The 17,097-nt window shown below is 36.1% G+C and overlaps 1 protein-coding gene across 1 annotated transcript in view; it reads right to left on the bottom strand.

Annotated features, from left to right (window-relative positions):
* Window positions 1–527: 527 nt before the first annotated feature.
* ADSS (adenylosuccinate synthase) overlaps window positions 528–17,097 on the bottom strand; it is a 32,494-nt gene continuing 15,924 nt past the window's right edge. The window contains exons 4-13 of the mRNA XM_010852907.1: window positions 15,861–15,911; window positions 14,925–14,991; window positions 14,544–14,651; window positions 13,440–13,521; window positions 10,616–10,742; window positions 9,288–9,442; window positions 8,005–8,129; window positions 6,676–6,773; window positions 3,003–3,152; window positions 528–1,666 (exon numbers count right to left, since the gene is read on the bottom strand). Of these exons, the coding sequence (XP_010851209.1) occupies window positions 1,614–1,666; window positions 3,003–3,152; window positions 6,676–6,773; window positions 8,005–8,129; window positions 9,288–9,442; window positions 10,616–10,742; window positions 13,440–13,521; window positions 14,544–14,651; window positions 14,925–14,991; window positions 15,861–15,911 (1,016 nt within the window). The 3' untranslated portion in view covers window positions 528–1,613. The remainder of the gene's footprint in view (window positions 1,667–3,002; window positions 3,153–6,675; window positions 6,774–8,004; window positions 8,130–9,287; window positions 9,443–10,615; window positions 10,743–13,439; window positions 13,522–14,543; window positions 14,652–14,924; window positions 14,992–15,860; window positions 15,912–17,097) is intronic.

The raw sequence follows: 17,097 nt of genomic DNA, 5'->3' as shown, positions 1-17,097 counted from the left end.
GTGTACTTACTTATCACATACCTAATACCTAGCATATTTACTTGATCAACAAAGACTATTTTAATACAGTTGCCTATGATTTTTAAGACTTAACTGTATCTGAAGAACATATTCTCTCAACCAACTTAATTAGTAACAGCTCATTTTTTTTTTTAACTTTTTGGCTGCACTGCACAGCCTGTGGCGTCTTAGTTCCCTGCCCAGGGACTGAACCCGCACCCACTGCCGCAGAAACGCAGAATTGCTGGACCCCCAGGGAAGTCCACAAACAGCTCACTTTATTTGCTTCTGGACCATTACTAAAGACACGTTTTAATAATGCGAAGCTTATAGCCAAGATAATGGACTCTAAAAACTATCTAAATACACTTAGTAAAGATAAAAGACACTTAGATCCTTTCAAAGATTCTGTTGTTGAGTTTTCCTCACTTTACCCCCCAGACTGTAAAGGTAGAACTCGGTCTTATATGCACTAGTAGTATTACTATTAATTCTCTTATTAGAACAAAAACACAACACACAAAACATACTAGAAATAGTTGGTTCTTTTTAATCAGCTATTGATGGCATAATAAAATAAATTTAAGTGGCACCTAATTTAAACATTTAAAATAGTTCATTGAAGGATAATCTACAACGCAGTACGTTAAGCCAAATAGTCAAAATAACACCTTTTTTTTTTTCAAGAAAGAAGAAATAAAGGCATGATCAAAATTATGACCAACAAGTTGGTTTCGTTTGGACACTTATAGATGACTCTGTAGGCATATTGGCAGGCACGATGTTCAAATATCAACCCATTTGACTTTAGAAATAATGGTAAGAAAGCTATACATTTCAGAATTAATGTCTGAAATAAAAGAAAAATATCCACCAAATATCACAACAGATCTTTTAATGACTAAGTTTTTTAACATTACAATTGTTATTTTAGGGAACACTTTTTTCTTTTCTTTGAACAGTTAGCTAAATGTTCAATGTTAAATAATTTACACAAGAGAAATAAGTTTCGTGTTCTGTACAAATTAGAGGACTCATGAATATAATCCCCTCCCACCACCAAAGCTCAAATTTGCAATGGTCTCAGCAGAAAATAAACAGTTCACAATTTAAACAATTTAAAGCATTACAAAAATTTACAGGACTCCTCTCTTCTCATTTTCTTTAGAACAACAAAGGTTCCAGCGACAGAAATGAATGATCAGAATGTGAAAATATTTGTGCAAAACTGCATTAATTGTTCTGACCATTCAACAGAGGTAAAACCTATGAACACAATAACAATAATGAAGAAAAACTACACTGAAAGTAATTCTATTTTCGATTTCAAACAACATTGATTTTATTATTACTAAATATTCAAAGAAAACGTGGCACCATGAGCAGCAGGAGCAACAAATGATTCGGCAATTATGCCAGCTAAGGAAGCTGACACTGGAAAACGCCAAAGTGTATCTCCACACCAGTCATCCATCTCAAAGACTGGAAACAACTGTAGGGCTTCAAACTCACTTCAATGTCTTTATTCTTGGAATTTGCAGATCATAAACGAAATATTTAAGAAAGTCCTTTCCCCACCTCTCCAGGAGTGTTTCCTGCATCACTGGTAATCCTTAAAAGAGCTGAATCATAGATTCTCTGGATTTACCTACACCAATCCATTTAACTGGGAGGGAGAAAAAGAGTATAAGAATAGTATTAATCCACGTATAATGTTCAATCTTTGGGATTAACAGATCCCCCGCTTTTCTCAGTGTTTCTCATTTAACTTTCCCCCCATGTCTTTTGCTATCTTTTTCCTCTATTAGCAGATTATGCCAATTTCTAAACAGAATGTGCGGTCAACATCCAGGACAGGGTAGTATGCCTTAAAATTCTCCTGTTTTAATTGTACAATATTTACAACTGTTCAGTTCCTAGTGATTAGTAAAATACTGGCCCAAACCAGCAGAGACCTAAAGAACCTTTAATCAAATTCCTAATTAACTAGAAAAAATAAGCATCTTTAATAAATGGATGACAGTAAGAGGACACTGAAGTGACACTGCAATGTCCATATCCCACAAAAAGTAGAAGTATCTGGAAGAGAATACTGTTTATTTGCACAGCCTGAGAATCTGGCTATTATACCAGTCTAGGGGAATCTCTCCTCATCGGCACTACATGGGCAAACCTTTATGGCATTTTACAGATGTCATTGTTAAACTCACTGCTTTTTATTTCAGAAGACACTGACAAAGTACAGTGAGCAAACATGCTTACAAGATTTAATCAAGCTGGGAGACACAGCTAGCAATATGGAAAACAAAACAAAACAAAAAAATATGGAAAACAAGATTCATGTTTGGAAATGAACCACAAATATAATCAACAATATAGAATCAGGTTAAGTGCATAACAGATTTTATACAGAGGCTATCTTCCACTCTACCTTTTGTCTCTGAACCAGTACCAAAGGGGAAAAAAGCAATGTTTTAAAAGACAGATTTCACATAACTAGTTCATAGCCATAATTTGGTTATGTCTAACTCCTTGGCCAGCTTACTTATTTTTTTTAAATAAAGAACTTTTATTCTTTATTCTTTCATTTTTTTCAAGTTGGATTTCCTATCTTCTGCATCTACTATTTCCTAAACTCTACTCAAGAAACTTTACCAACTCTCAAGGGTAACAACCTCAAGTGGAAAAGAAATCACAAACCAGTTTTGATGGTGGTAAAGACATAATGATTTATTATTAAGAGGGAGAAAGAAATAAGAATGAATGTCATAGGGCAAAAAGAAAAAAAAAGACTAACAGAGAATTAAAAACAGGGTCAAAAAGAGTGAGAGGTAATATATTATCTTGAGGCATGTGAAAGATTACAGAAAGATATTTTATCTTTTCCTGGGCATCTGTGCAAATCATAAGCACTCTACTGAGAAATAATCTGTTTTTTATCCTATTTCAAAGGTAGTTGAAATCAAAATAGAAAAAATAGTTTGTTCATAAAGTATATTTACCTGGAATTTGAAGTTCATCTTCAATAAATCGAACATAGTTTTGTGCATTAATAGGTAGTTCCTTAAAAGTCCTTGCATTTGATATGTCTGTGTTCCATCCTGGGAGAGTCTTATACTGAACTTCAACTTTATTTAAGACTTCTTGGTTTGCTGAAAGTTAAAGAATAAATATATTTGCCCATGGTGTACACTGCCTATTGTCAAATGAGTTTTTAATACATCATAGGTTCACAATCTCTTACACTGGAGCCAAATAATGTTTTGAAATTTATAATTTTTCAGAATTTAGGGAGGTAGAAAAGTACACTATCTAGTATTTCATAATCAAACATATTTTTGCAGTAATAGGATTATTTACTTTAAGTGGGTACTTTAAGTCAGGTTTTGCTGTCAAATCAGTTTTGGTGCCAAACTTACAACTTTCCGTCTTCAGAGCTTTTTAGATTTCCATACTACGGACTGGGGGCTATGGATCCGTATAACGGCAGCAGTGTCACAGAAAGAAGGTTTGCATACGTGCTCTCACCTGGGAAATCCTCTATTGTTTTTGTGACTGTATACAAAGACTTAGCCGGAAAATTTCTTCATTATCTCACCTAACCAGTTTCTCCGTATTCCCTAATAGAAGCCGAAAACTAAAACAAGAACAGTGTCTTTGACTGGAGGTTGTATGGTGGATGCTATGGTACACTGTCCAGACTTCCCTCTTCAGGATTCACACGCTAATTCCCCAGCTACGGGAGTACTGCCTGCTGAGAATGCACAGTTCAGAATTCTCTTCAGAATCCCCTGGAGCAGCCCATACCAACGACTAATCAAAACGGGGATATGAAGGACCTGCCTACTTACCTTAACTTGGGACTACTCTGGAGGACTATTCTAGTCCCAGAGTTCCCCATGTGACCAACTGAGGGTTTTTCATGGAACTTCTTAGCAGTTCAACTTCTGCTTAATCCTGCTACTTCTCTCCCCCTCCCTTACAGACATTGTTGCTCAGAGCGCTTGCCAACAAACTACCTATACAAACATCTCTGTAACGTAGACTGTTTCCCAGGGAACCAAGAGTAAGACAATTGGCGCCAGGAGTGGCTCTAGAATGGGATCTGGAAGCCTGGTCACTGGCCAGCGGGCTGGCAACAAGGACGACTGCGAGTGGTAGAGAGAGTGCAGCCTTGGGCATGTTCTAGTCGTGCAACTATCCACAGAAGGTGAACTGGGACGCCGTGGTGGGAAGTAAAGCACTGGCAATAGCTGACGTTCTCATTTCATTGTGAGAAATGAGCACAAGGGAAACGTGGAATTGAACAGCTCTGGATGGATGCCATTCATGGACTGGACAAAGACAAAGGTTAATGGAAACACCTAGAGAGAACCTCATCTCCTACAGCGGACAGCAGGAAGAGCTGAGGATAAGGCTTAGGACTCAATCATACAGATGGCAGAGCTCCAGAGAAAGCTGAACTCTCAAATCCAGCGAATCTGCTACGACAAGGCCAGATCCTGTTTGAGAAAAAAGTGGGACCCTGAGACTTTTGAGACATCTGGCTGAATCCTTCTATAGATTCACTGATGGCCTGCAGAATGGCTGAGGCTTCCCCTGGCTTGAGGATGATGTAGAAGCCTCTCAGGGCCTCCTCTCCTGACATGCAAACATAAGTTGGCCAAGGAGTCACAGGGCCTGCTAAAGGAGGAGGGCAAATATATTCTGAAGGATCTGTGTAACTGAGCCAATATTTACTAGTAGGAGCAAAAGGAGTATGTACAAAACTGGATCCTAAAGGTACAGGATGAAAGGATTCTACAAGTGGTGGAATAAAAAGTTTAGTAAGAGAATATATGGATACGAGAGTTCTCTCCTATGATCCATGATACAATGAGAATGTATCATGTTAGGAATGTTCATGGACATCTAGAGAAAGTGATGAACCACACTATGTCGCACTGCTTGTGACAGACCATAGAAGAAGAAATCAAGAGACTCAGTGGGGCTTCTCCTTTTAGCCATGATGGAGTACATGGTTCTAAATGAACTTTTCTAGCATAAATAACTGTAAAACTGAACCAAATACATGACAACTCTTTCCAGGCAGTGGTCAACAGGTAGCACAAACTGTGGTCTCTGAGAGGAAGAAAACTCAAGCAATTCCTGAAACTACTTAACTCTCTGCCAGGGACAATTTCTTGATCAAGGAAAGTCAGGACACTGGAGTCAGTAGGGAATGGTGGTCCTACTGACCTGAGAACACAGATACCAGACTTCAGGAAAGCTGAAGCAGCTAGAACCATCAAGGGCAAGCATCAGAGAGGAGAGAGCTATACAGAGAGGGTATTCCTCCCCCAGAAATGGGTGTGAAGGTACCATGGCTAAAGCTCAACCATACATTCATGGTCCCATAGGTGGCTCACCGGATAGCAGCTGTCACACAGCTGAGTGAGACAAAGATTCTAGAGGCCAAGCAGTGCTGGTGAAAGGGAAGGGACAGGGTACACTGGAGCTCCAGCACTGCCAGATTGGAAAGATCTCTTTATACCTTAACTCTCCTGGCATCCAGCTGAGACAACAGAAAGGTTGTTCACTGAAAGTAAAAACCAAACTTTAACTTGAAATCTCCTATAGACTCTCCCTCACCCTGCCCGCGCCCCACCCCCTCCCACATCCACCCCTCAATAAAGCCTAAAACTAAGTTCTGCCAAGACCCACAGAGATAATTTGGAGACTGTCTCACACTAGGTTAGAAAGACTTGGGAAACACCTTACAATCTCCATATACTATATGAACAAAGTATAAAAAACCAAGCTATACAAGGTTCAGGATGACAAGCCAGTAATTCAACTGTCCCCTAAAACAAGAACCAATACTCTTCAGAGTAAGATAACGGAATCCAAGTCTCTACAACATATTATGCACAATGTCCAATATTCAACCAAAAGTCATGAGACACAGACACAGTGATCCACAATCAAGGAAAAGAATAGTCAGAAGAAGCCAAACAGGAGATGGCCAGATGTCAGCTAACAAATAATGACTTTAAACATGCTTCTAAGAACTCACAGTTCTCAATTCCAACCTACCAGTCTACCAAGTTCCATTAAGCTGGTCTATTCCTTCATTTGACATATTCTTAGTCTTCCAGGATGACTAAACAATGTAACAGTTTCTATTTCTGGAAAATGGAAACATTTTTGGAACTTGCTGAGTAACTGAAGAACTCATATAACTAAAGATATGCCTGAAGAAACCCACTGGCTCTAGTAGGAAATCTCCTTACATCCATCTACTTTAGACACATAAGTCAGAAAAAAATCATTCCTGTAGCTTGAAGGACACAGTGGGTTAATGCATTAAAAGCCTGCTTACCCTGACAAGCAGGGCTCTTTTCTATCTCACATTTTCTCAAGGAATGCCTACAGAAAGGTTACTTTCAAAGTAGGGAAGATAAGATTCAGGAGCAGCATAACTGGGCCCAGTGCTACCATGTCTCTTCTTTTCTATTCAAGTGTGAACACAAGCTTGTCACGACATAGCACCCAAATCCACAGCAACTATGAAACAAACGTTAGTGCGTATACTTGCACTGTTCACAGAGCGCATTTCAAGTCTGTGGCTGTACGTCATAAATTATACAAGAGTTTTATGAATTGCTCTGATACATATACCTAATAAAAGAGTACCTGGAAAATGAGGTATAATTTCACCATCTAATTTGTATGCAACTCCAACTTTGATTTCCGTAAACATGTCCAAAATATCCAATTTGGTAAGTGCCAACCTAATTTTGGAAGAAAGGGAGATGTCAACAACTTGATGAAGGAGTAAAGCAAATTCATACAAAGCTAAAAGTTCCAAAGCAATTCTGAAAACTGGTTAGAATTATATTTTAAAGCATACCACACATAAAACACTACAGGGCAATTTATGGATATATTTTCCTCTATTAAAAACAATGACTTAACTGATCTACTAGTGAGTCACTTTTCTAATAACTGTAACAGATTTTCACTGATTGATAGTCCACGTCCTCTGGCTTAGTTTCTCAGGATCAGCTAATACATATCCAGAGAGGGCTGCCTGGAGTAAAGGACGCATTCTGTGGCTGACACAGCAAGACTGACTATTCCACGTGAATGACAAGGTACATGCACGATACATACACGGATGCAATCAATCCTCATTTCTTCACTCTCCTTTAACACTACCCTCTGGTCAGAAACTGTCAAAGGAGAGTGAGGATCTCTTCATAACACATCAGAACCTCCCAATAAACTGACTGGAAAACAGTTTTCTAGGAAAATCTATAGAAATTAGATGAAACACTAGGTCTGAGATTCTTGTCCACAGATTATTTTTTTATCCTTTATTCTAATATTTGCTAAAAGTTAAGCCTAAATAATATAAACATGAATACATTTTTACATTTATTATGTGTATGCAATATTAATAGCAACTTTTGCTGAGCATTTTTAGTGTGCCAGGGAGCATGCTATATACTCTCATCTAGATTTCAAAATACCCCTTGGATGTAGGTAGTACTATTATTTAGATTTTAAAGATGATGAAAAAGGCACAGAAAGATTGACTTACCCAAAGTCACATAGCATAATGTATGGATCTGGTATTTGAATCCAGAAGTCAGATGTCAATCAATCCTACCCACTCAATCAGTTCCATTGCCTCCCTTCTGATATGCATGCTCCATGTTGCTCCATCTATCTACCTACTCACCTTTCTACCTGCCTGGCTTACCTCCCTCTAAACTTATATGCATGTAAGAGTATCAAGATTTTCTCTCCCAACCTTGGATATCTAGGGAGAAAAACTAGGGTCTCTCTCCTTACGCACCCCTCCCCTGTATTCTGGTCCACTTCTGAACTGCAATTTCATTTGGAGTCTAAAGAGTGAAATTTTTGTATTAGTGCACTACCTCAAGTTCGCACTCCACAAAATTTAACCTGTAGTCAAGAACTGTCATTTATGAAGTAAGGGTTTCTAAGAATACTCACGCAGTAAATCCATTAATCATATGAGCATATTTGAGCAAAACAAGGTCCAACCAGCCACATCTTCTTTTCCTTCCTGTCGTTACACCGAACTCTCTACCCCTTGTTTGTAATAATTCTCCAATTTCCTAAAGAACAGAAAATAAAACTTTAGGATTAGAATACCAATAGTCTAAATCTAGTAGATGATATAACATGTTACAGATGATATAACAAGGCATAAAGTTTCTTAGAGATAAACATCTTTCAGAAAAAATAAGTTGGAAGGTATAATTTCACAGAGATAGATTTTATGTGAAGGAGGCATTATTTGAAATACATCCACTTTTGACTTTATTTTTTAAACACTATTTTAAGACCAACATTTTTTTACATTATACAGATAACTTCTAAAAATTTAGATTAACATATATAAATATTGCATATTAAAAACTAAGCTGCTAATAAATATTTACTAAAATAGATAAGTTTGGCCAATTTGTTCTAAGAACTATAGTTTGATGGTTTTCCTGAAAACCATAAGGCAAATTCCCATCTAGTAGTTGCTACCACAATGTCCTTCGAAGAAAATTAAGGCTGAAAACAATGCTCAAAGTTCTAAGCTACAGCCACTCCCTACAACCTAATTTTTCCATCTATCATCTATCTATTCCTTAATTTACACCTTTCTGATTAAAGCCATCATTTCATTATCACACATACTCTGACGGAATTACAACTTAAATACTGCTTTGTCAGGTTTGAATTTCAGCCTTGTTTATCTGTGTGGCCTGGGGTAGTTACTTCAGTTCTCCAGGCCTCAGTTTCCCCATATGTAGAATGGGGATGGTAACAGCACCCAGCTCCCAGAGTTGCTGTGAGGATACAAAGAGCTTTTAAGTTTACAGCGATTACACAGGGGCTGGCCTGAGGTCACCACCAAGTAAACAGTGGGCTATGATTAGACAACGTCTGGAGATCACTTTCCTCAACCTTGACTCCTAATAAGCTCTTGGTGAAAGATACCTGTTATTTTTAAATTCTCCCTCCTCTACTATCTTAATCCCCTTCATAACCCACCTTCACTTGCCTGCAATTACAGTTACCTTTAAGTGCCCACTAATTTCCCCCTTTTGTTGCCAATCTGTTGCCACTAACAATAAAGGTATATGTAATTTTCTTTTAGAGTTGTGCTGATTAATCTTGCAAATTAAGTGAAATGCATAAAAGACAATAATTCTTTAAGAAAAAAGCATGATTTTTCATTTTCAAACTTTTGAATCAGATTTACTGAGAAACAGGCTTACATTGTCTTGTTCTGTAGGAAAGGCACCAATACCAACTCTAGTTGTATAAGCTTTCACAACTCCATACACTTCCCCAACGTTTTGAGGGGGCATACCCAAGCCAGTACACACACCTCCAACTGTACAGTTCGAAGAGGTCACAAAAGGATAAGTTCCTAAAAACAGAAACAAACAGTAAAATATACACAAATGATAGACATTATTTTTTCAAATCCTGCATTTGAGTATATTCTAGGTATCTGACAGACTTATGGAACCACCCTTTCAAAGCCTCGATGTTTTATTCCTGATTCTGTCTGCAGAGATAAAAACATAGGTGGTTAAGCTATAGCTGCAGTGCTGTACTACAGACCCCCCTTGAGTACATGCAATTACTCGGTTCTGTCCAGTAGGTACTCACCTAATTTAATGCCAAAACTCTGCTGTTATCCTACTATGTAGATTTATATTTTATACTTTCCTGTTAATTTAAAACAGGAGTAAATTTTATCTTACTCCCTTGATACGGATACCCCAGCAGCCTGGAGTGACAAGAGTACACCAAGAATTCTGTGGTATTCCACAGTTTATGACCTTTTGATCTCTCTTCAGGGAATAAACCCCAGAAATGACAAGAGTAAACAAAGGTGTACTTCCTATCCCCCCCAACCCTGACCCCAAGATCCTATTCATACTTGAACTCTCTCCTATGCTAATTAGACACTGCTTTCTTCCAGATTGGATAGGCATATTATGGTATCAAGAATATGTATCTACTGTACACAAGTACACTTTAATTGGCTTACTTGGAATCAAAAGTCAATGAAATGTTAGTAACAGCTGAGAACAGTCTTATACTGAGAGATCATGTTTAGCTTGAAGGTCAACAAAGGCAGTAGTTTGAAGATGATAAGTATCAAATTTTTAAATTCAGAATCTCACATCCAGGGAGTTAATTAAACAGACTTCCACAGATCTTAGGATGTGCATGCTTAGTAACAATGTATATTATTAGCTCTTGACAGTTTTTAAAAGGTTGAATTATAGGTTCTTTCACAGAATTCACCTAATCATCTTTCAGTTCCAAGGAAATAGTCTGGAATTGCTATAAACCAAACAACAACAAAAATCCCATTGACCCAAAGAGTGATTTCATTTTTCTAATAACTGCAAAACACAAAATATTCCCTTTTTAAAAAAAGGGTTAGGATAAGACGACAAACTTTCATCATTCCTGAATATACAAGCAAAAAGCCTTATTCTAAAATACTTTAATGCTAACATTAATTATGCATATCTTAAGCAATTTAGGACTCAGTTATGCTCCCCGTAAATTGTATTTCACTTACCAAAATCAATATCTAGTAGTGCTGCATTTGCACCTTCTACCAAGATTTTCTTTGGTGGTCCATGGAGAGCTTCATACAGGAAATAAACTCCATCTCTCACCATTGGCTTAATCCTTTCCATATAACCCTATATACAAAGACAAAAACCAAGCTCGATGTATACTAATAAATTTACAATGTAAACTATCTGAGTAAAAATCACCCAACTTTTGACAATGAAAACTGACAACTGTAAAGGAGAAGGAGATTGGTGACAATGCTCACCCTATTGCAACATTTGGATTGGCTTTGGTCTCTCATGCTGATTCCCCAGAACCAGAAAAGAGACACTATTTTAAGAAAAGTAGAGATACAATGAAATTCAAAGGTTCTACTTCAACCTCACTGCAAATAATGATAACAATCTTCTGAACAGCCCAGTACTCATACTTCATATAACAGCTTTTAGGAAAACAAAAAGAACTGAATATTGTGCTTTTATATTTTGTAGGTATTAAAAAAGCAGCACTTAAGAGTCCATATAACCATAAGTGCATCAAAGTCTTTCTCAAAATGTTGTGAGGACCACCAGTGTCACTGCCAAGCAAGCATCAATAATTGATTACTAATATTCTTTTCCCACTGTATTCCATTACAGTAAAATACCTTAGCAGTATTACTAGTAATATCAAATACTAACTCACATAAACATGATAAAACTTTCTCAAAACATGTTTAAAGTATTAATAATACTGCTTAATTCTAGAGATTCAATTAAAAATATAAACAAGAGTTCTCCCAAGGCCTATAGTATAACTGCAATAAAATTTAGTTTCAACCATGTTTAAGTGTTTAGCCAGACCAGTAAGGAAATTCCAAGATCCACTCATGAACTCACTAAGTATGTTATACCTATTGATGGACATATAATCCCCCTCTGGCTCTAGTCGCCAGTCTCATGCTTCTTTCTGTTTTAGTCCTTTATTTTTAATGTCTGAAGTGACTGTACCATTCATCATGTTCCTTAAAGTCCTGGTTCAACATACAGCAGTCCCCCCACATATCCTAGGGGAATATGTTCCAAGACCCCCAGGGGATGCCTGAAACCACAGACAATACGAAACTCTACATACACTGTGTTTTCTACTATCCATAGACACCTTTGATAATATTTGTTATAAATGAGGCACAGCAAGAGATCAACAATAACCAATAATTAAATAGAACACTTCTGACAATATACTATAGTAAAAATTATGTAACACAGTTATACTTTTCCAACAGCAAAACTAGCATAAATTTCTTTTTCCTTGGATAGAAGACTTATTCTTACTGTAGACCTTAGCAACCACAGCATATTTTTTTCTTTCCTTATTAAGTCAAGAATTTTCACTGTATGGTTTCTCTTTGGTATATCCAAATTGCCAGCATTACTGCTCTTGTACCTTGGGGCCATTAGTAAGTTAAAAGGGTCACTTGAATATAAGCACTGTGATACCAGGACAGTCAATCTGGCAAGTGAAATGGCTAGTCAGCGACTAACGGACAGGATGCACTGGACAAAGGGATGATTGATGTCTTGGGCAGGATGGAGCAGGACAGCAAGAGGTTTCATCACACTACTCAGAAGGTCTCAAATTTAAAACTTAAGAGTTGTTTCGCACTTGACCACAGGAAACTGAAACCACAAAAAGCAAAATCAAGGATAAGGGGGGAATACTGTTCAACACCTATTAAGAATCTTCTTACTTAATTCTGGTCATTATTATTCATATACTTTACATTCATATGGAATATAAAATAGAATTGAAAAGATACACCCGTATATTAGCATGTAAATATTTTCAAGTTGCTACTAATAAATTTAAAATATTTGTTGCATGACAGAACGAAAACAAAGTGGCAGTCTACTCTGAGCAACAATCAATATACTGAAATCCAAATACCTAACATTCACAATGTCCCTTGAAGGTCACTTTTTCGAAAGAAATTCAGTGAGTAGGTGACCTAAGGTCTGCTACAACTCTAAAATGATATATAAGGTATGTAAATTCCTATTCAGTTCTGGAACTGATGTCATACTTATTCACAGGAAACAAAGAGTAATGGTCAGACACAACGGAAGCAGCTTGAAACTCCAAAGATTTTGGAGGAAAGGAAGGGTAGAGAGGATAGGCAACTTGATTACTGACTAACTTAGGCACCAACTGTGGTCCTAATCTTTGGTCAATCACCTTCTATGTCTCTAAAGAGTACAGTGCTTTAGAGCTGTCCCTTTAATTGACCCTTTGGGGTATCAGTCCTACCTGTGCTGGTTAGCTTTAAAAGTTATCATCTCTCACTTGTCCCTTAGTTGATCTACCCTCCAAATGCTTATGAGTGATTTTTATATAACACAAAGTTAGTCCTTTTTTTCTGCTCAAAATTATTGAGTAGCTAACCTTCCTATTACTGCATATAACATCAACACAAGACTTATGATTTGGTTGCTACTTGTCTAACTTTTTGTGATCTCATTCACTGTAGCCTGTCAAGCTCCTTTTCAAGTACTTTATTCTTGCTCCCTGGTCCCCAATGGATGTTTTGTTAAAGGCACATCATGTAAAATTACTCAAACATGCCACATCCTTTTAGGCCTATATGCTTTTAGACTTAAAAATACAAATTCACTTTACCAGTTCTTACCTATAATACTTTACACATATCTGTGCGGCACTTACTAACCACATGTTCTTCAATCTCGTATTTTCAGTTCCTAATACAAAGACTGAATGAATGAAAGATCTAGATGCTATTTTGGCAAACAAGTTTTAAAAAGGACATTATAAATGTCAGAAAGCATTACCTTGAGTTTTTGTAATTCACCTTCAATGTCTATTTCCAAAGTAGGGTATATAGATTTGTACTGGTTAGCCAGAACTTTGAACCTGAGAAAAAACAGATAAATCAAGACCTTAGCTCTGTTTTAAAATATTCTGAATAATTTCATTCTATTCAAATGATTTCTGGAGTTAAGTGGTCTTAATAACAATCCCCAAAGTGAAGTTATACTCTGAGAAACAGAATCTAATTAAGGTCAGTCATATGAATAAATGATACACTCAAAATATTTTTTACTGATAGGAATATCAACAATATAATTAAGGTGATGTGTGTGAGGGGCAGGAGGAGCAGGGAATGACTCAAATCTGTAACCACAAGACTTAAATCTGAATTAATTATACTATACTCTGTGAAAGATAAAAGGGAATGGTCTAAAATGATGCTTTTAGGAGAGTCAGCGGCAGACATTAGCAACTTGTCTCCAATATTCTCACTGGAGGTGCCCTAACAATGCAGACAGACAAACTGCTGACTGAAAATGGATACAGCGAGTGATCTTCAATGCTGTTATTAGATGCAACCAACTAACTCATTACTGAGTCACCATATAGTTTACTGATGATTATTAGGTTTCCCACGGAGATTTTTCTACAGTGATTAAATGTCAAGGGGGCATTCCTATTTTTCAAGCTGAGCTTGATACATGTTAGTTCACAAGTACTTGATAACCTAATTATTTCTAGGTGAAAGGACACAGCAGTGTCTTTGAACTTGAAAATCTGAGGATCAAGACCCTAGGATATGCAGACTCCACCACAGCACTGCCACATACTCCCAGAAACATGTCTATTTCTCAGTAAAGCATTCTAAATTCCAATCCTTAAATATAATTTTGGCTTTGTCTTCCTGGGGGTACTCATATGATATCAACATCATGTTATTTTCATGAAGTTAATCTCAAATTAAGGATCAATTCAAATGTAATAAAAAATAGTATTTCAAAAGAAACAAAAAAGCCAACCACCACAAATCAAGTAGAATACAGATTTTTATCAATTTGCATATTGAGTTTTAAAAATTCTAAAAATCCATTTGTTCTTTCCATTTCAAAATACAAGATAGTTACCTCTCAGAGAAGCCACCAAAGTCAGAAACAAGATCGCACATCCTGAGTCCACTCCGAGCAGCTTTGGAAGAATAAACTGGGCCAATGCCCTTTTTTGTGGTACCCAAACTTAAAAATAGATCAAAACAAGCTCTGAGTTAGAAGAGAAAGATCCAGTTCTTAATGTCAGCTGACCACAAAGAATTAAGTTACTATGAGTGTTTTCTGTTTATGCTATTTTATTTTCATGATCTTAATGATTTTCTCTGAAATCTAAACAGGATAGTCTAATAGCTATTTTTCTTAAACTTCTGGCCCAGAATTGAAACAAAAAAAGACCAGATATGCTTAAAACTGCACATACACACCCACCCACAAAAACCCACAAAAAACAGAACATACTTTTTTCCTGCTTGTTCTTGTCTCTGTTGTTCCTGGATACCATCAGCTGCTTGATGAAAATCAAATACTGAGGGAGAAAAAACAAAATCAGCTGTTATTGACTCAAAAGTAATGTAGGAAAGCAAAATGTATTTTGTTTTAAATTACTTAAGTTACAAATCCCTTCAGCCTAGCTTATGACAAATACAAGCCTAACTGGTATATTATTATGAAAATATACCTGTTCATTCATTCCTATTTATTGCAATCTATCATATTTTTACAAATGAGTCCTTAAGACAGTAATTTTGGAATTCTATAAAGCTCATTTACTAAGATATTCTCTGCAAGTTTTGGACTCTAGAAATTTGGGGGTTATGTTGATCATCTCCCTCTTCTCTTTCTCATAAGCTAATAGTGGAGATAATATTAAAAAAATCAAATCCCAGAGAAATCAGGAGAGAAGAAAAAACACAAAGAACAAATAGAAAACAAAGAGTAAATATAAATTCAACCATACCACTAATTATACTAAAAGTAAATAGTTTAAATACTCCAATTAAAAGGAACATTATCACAATGAATAAAAAGCAAAGTCCCAATATACTTGTTGACAATAAATGAGCGATAAATATAAAGATATAAATAGGCTAATAATATATGCAAATAAATGCTCTTTGTATTTTAATATGGCTTATTTTCAAATAGAAGTAGCAAAGCCTCTTGAAATACTGCTTATTCATTTGGTTAGCTAATTCTTCAGAAGTAGGTAATCTTAACCTAGTCCTTATCAGAAACAGAAGAAAAAAATTATTAATATTTCATGTACTTGAACTCAATTGTTACAATTCATCCTACTTAGTTTTCAATAAAATTAAAGATCAAATCATCTATTAAACGCTTTCATGTTTCTGATAAAAAGACAGTTATATATAAATACAGTGTACCCCCCCTTACCAATATGAGCTCTGTCAGATATGATAAGCCTTTTCTCCCAGCCTTCCAGACCTAGAAGGAAGGGAAGAATAGACATGCTTAATTGAACATTTGTATAATAATGTTTAAATCTTAATTTCCTTATAAATACAATGTTTAAAAGTGTTTTTCACTGAAGTAATCATTTTAGTATTTTTTCTTCTGCATAGGAAATATGTTTAACAAGAATTTTCTCATCTGTCATTATACAAACTCATTCACAAATTCTATCTTTCTAAATGTTTTGCTCTAAGTTATTCCAAACTCAAGCCAGCCATAGCCACATAAAATACTTTTAAGCATCCAAAACCACAAAAGGTACAAAATAGCATTTTGTCAGCAGTGGGGCGTGAGGAGCAGAGCATGGGGAGAATTTTGAGAAAGGGAGTTAATTTTGGGAATGGTGCCCTTTCCCAAGACAATTACAAAAAATGTGATTAAACAAATAATAAAATGTTCTCACTAATTCTTCCAAAGTACTATCAATTACTGCACTTATCACACTGAATTATTAGAAGATCTATGTATCTTCCCATTTAAGTGTGAATGCCTGAGAGTAGGAGTCATGAGTTTTCATAACATGGGGTCTGGTATCCAATAAATGTTCAAAGAAAATGACTAAATGTTCAAAGAAAATGAATAAATAAATGAATTTAAATATTTTTCTTTAAAGACAGAACCTTAGGTTATATGTATTCTAAGGATTAGCCACCCAGCCCAGGTTATATGTATTCAAGGATAAGCCACCAAATACTAATTTTGAAAATTAGTATTTGAATAGTAAAAAATATTAATTACTTTTGATAATATTCAAAGATTTGTTTTAAAAATATTCCTTATAAAGAAGATATTAAGGCCCCCATAGTTGTTGACATGTAAACACATATGTATTCTAAAGTTAGCTTAGGCAATATTATAAAGTAAATATTACAAAGAAATTCAGTAAGGTGGATTCAGCTGGGTTAGGCAGGGAAGAAGGAAAAACAGTAGGGCAAAACTGTTAAGGGGGATGAAGAACAGCGGAGAGCAGCATGGGAACCTCAACCTAACCAATTAAAGAAAGCAGACACAACAAACAGGTAAAATTTCAGGAAGACTACAGAGAAAGAAGCAAGACAGGCTTCTTTTAAGTCAGATTTAGTTGTAAGGAACACTTAAGGATGGATGGACTGCTACTTTTATGCATGAAAGATAAACTTTAAAAATCTAATAGAACAGT

The sequence above is a fragment of the Bison bison genome, unplaced genomic scaffold (genome assembly GCF_000754665.1).
Source record: "Bison bison bison isolate TAMUID 2011002044 unplaced genomic scaffold, Bison_UMD1.0 scf7180017864317, whole genome shotgun sequence".
In the NCBI taxonomy this organism is placed as follows: domain Eukaryota; kingdom Metazoa; phylum Chordata; class Mammalia; order Artiodactyla; family Bovidae; genus Bison; species Bison bison.
This window is presented reverse-complemented; position numbering and strand designations above follow the sequence as displayed.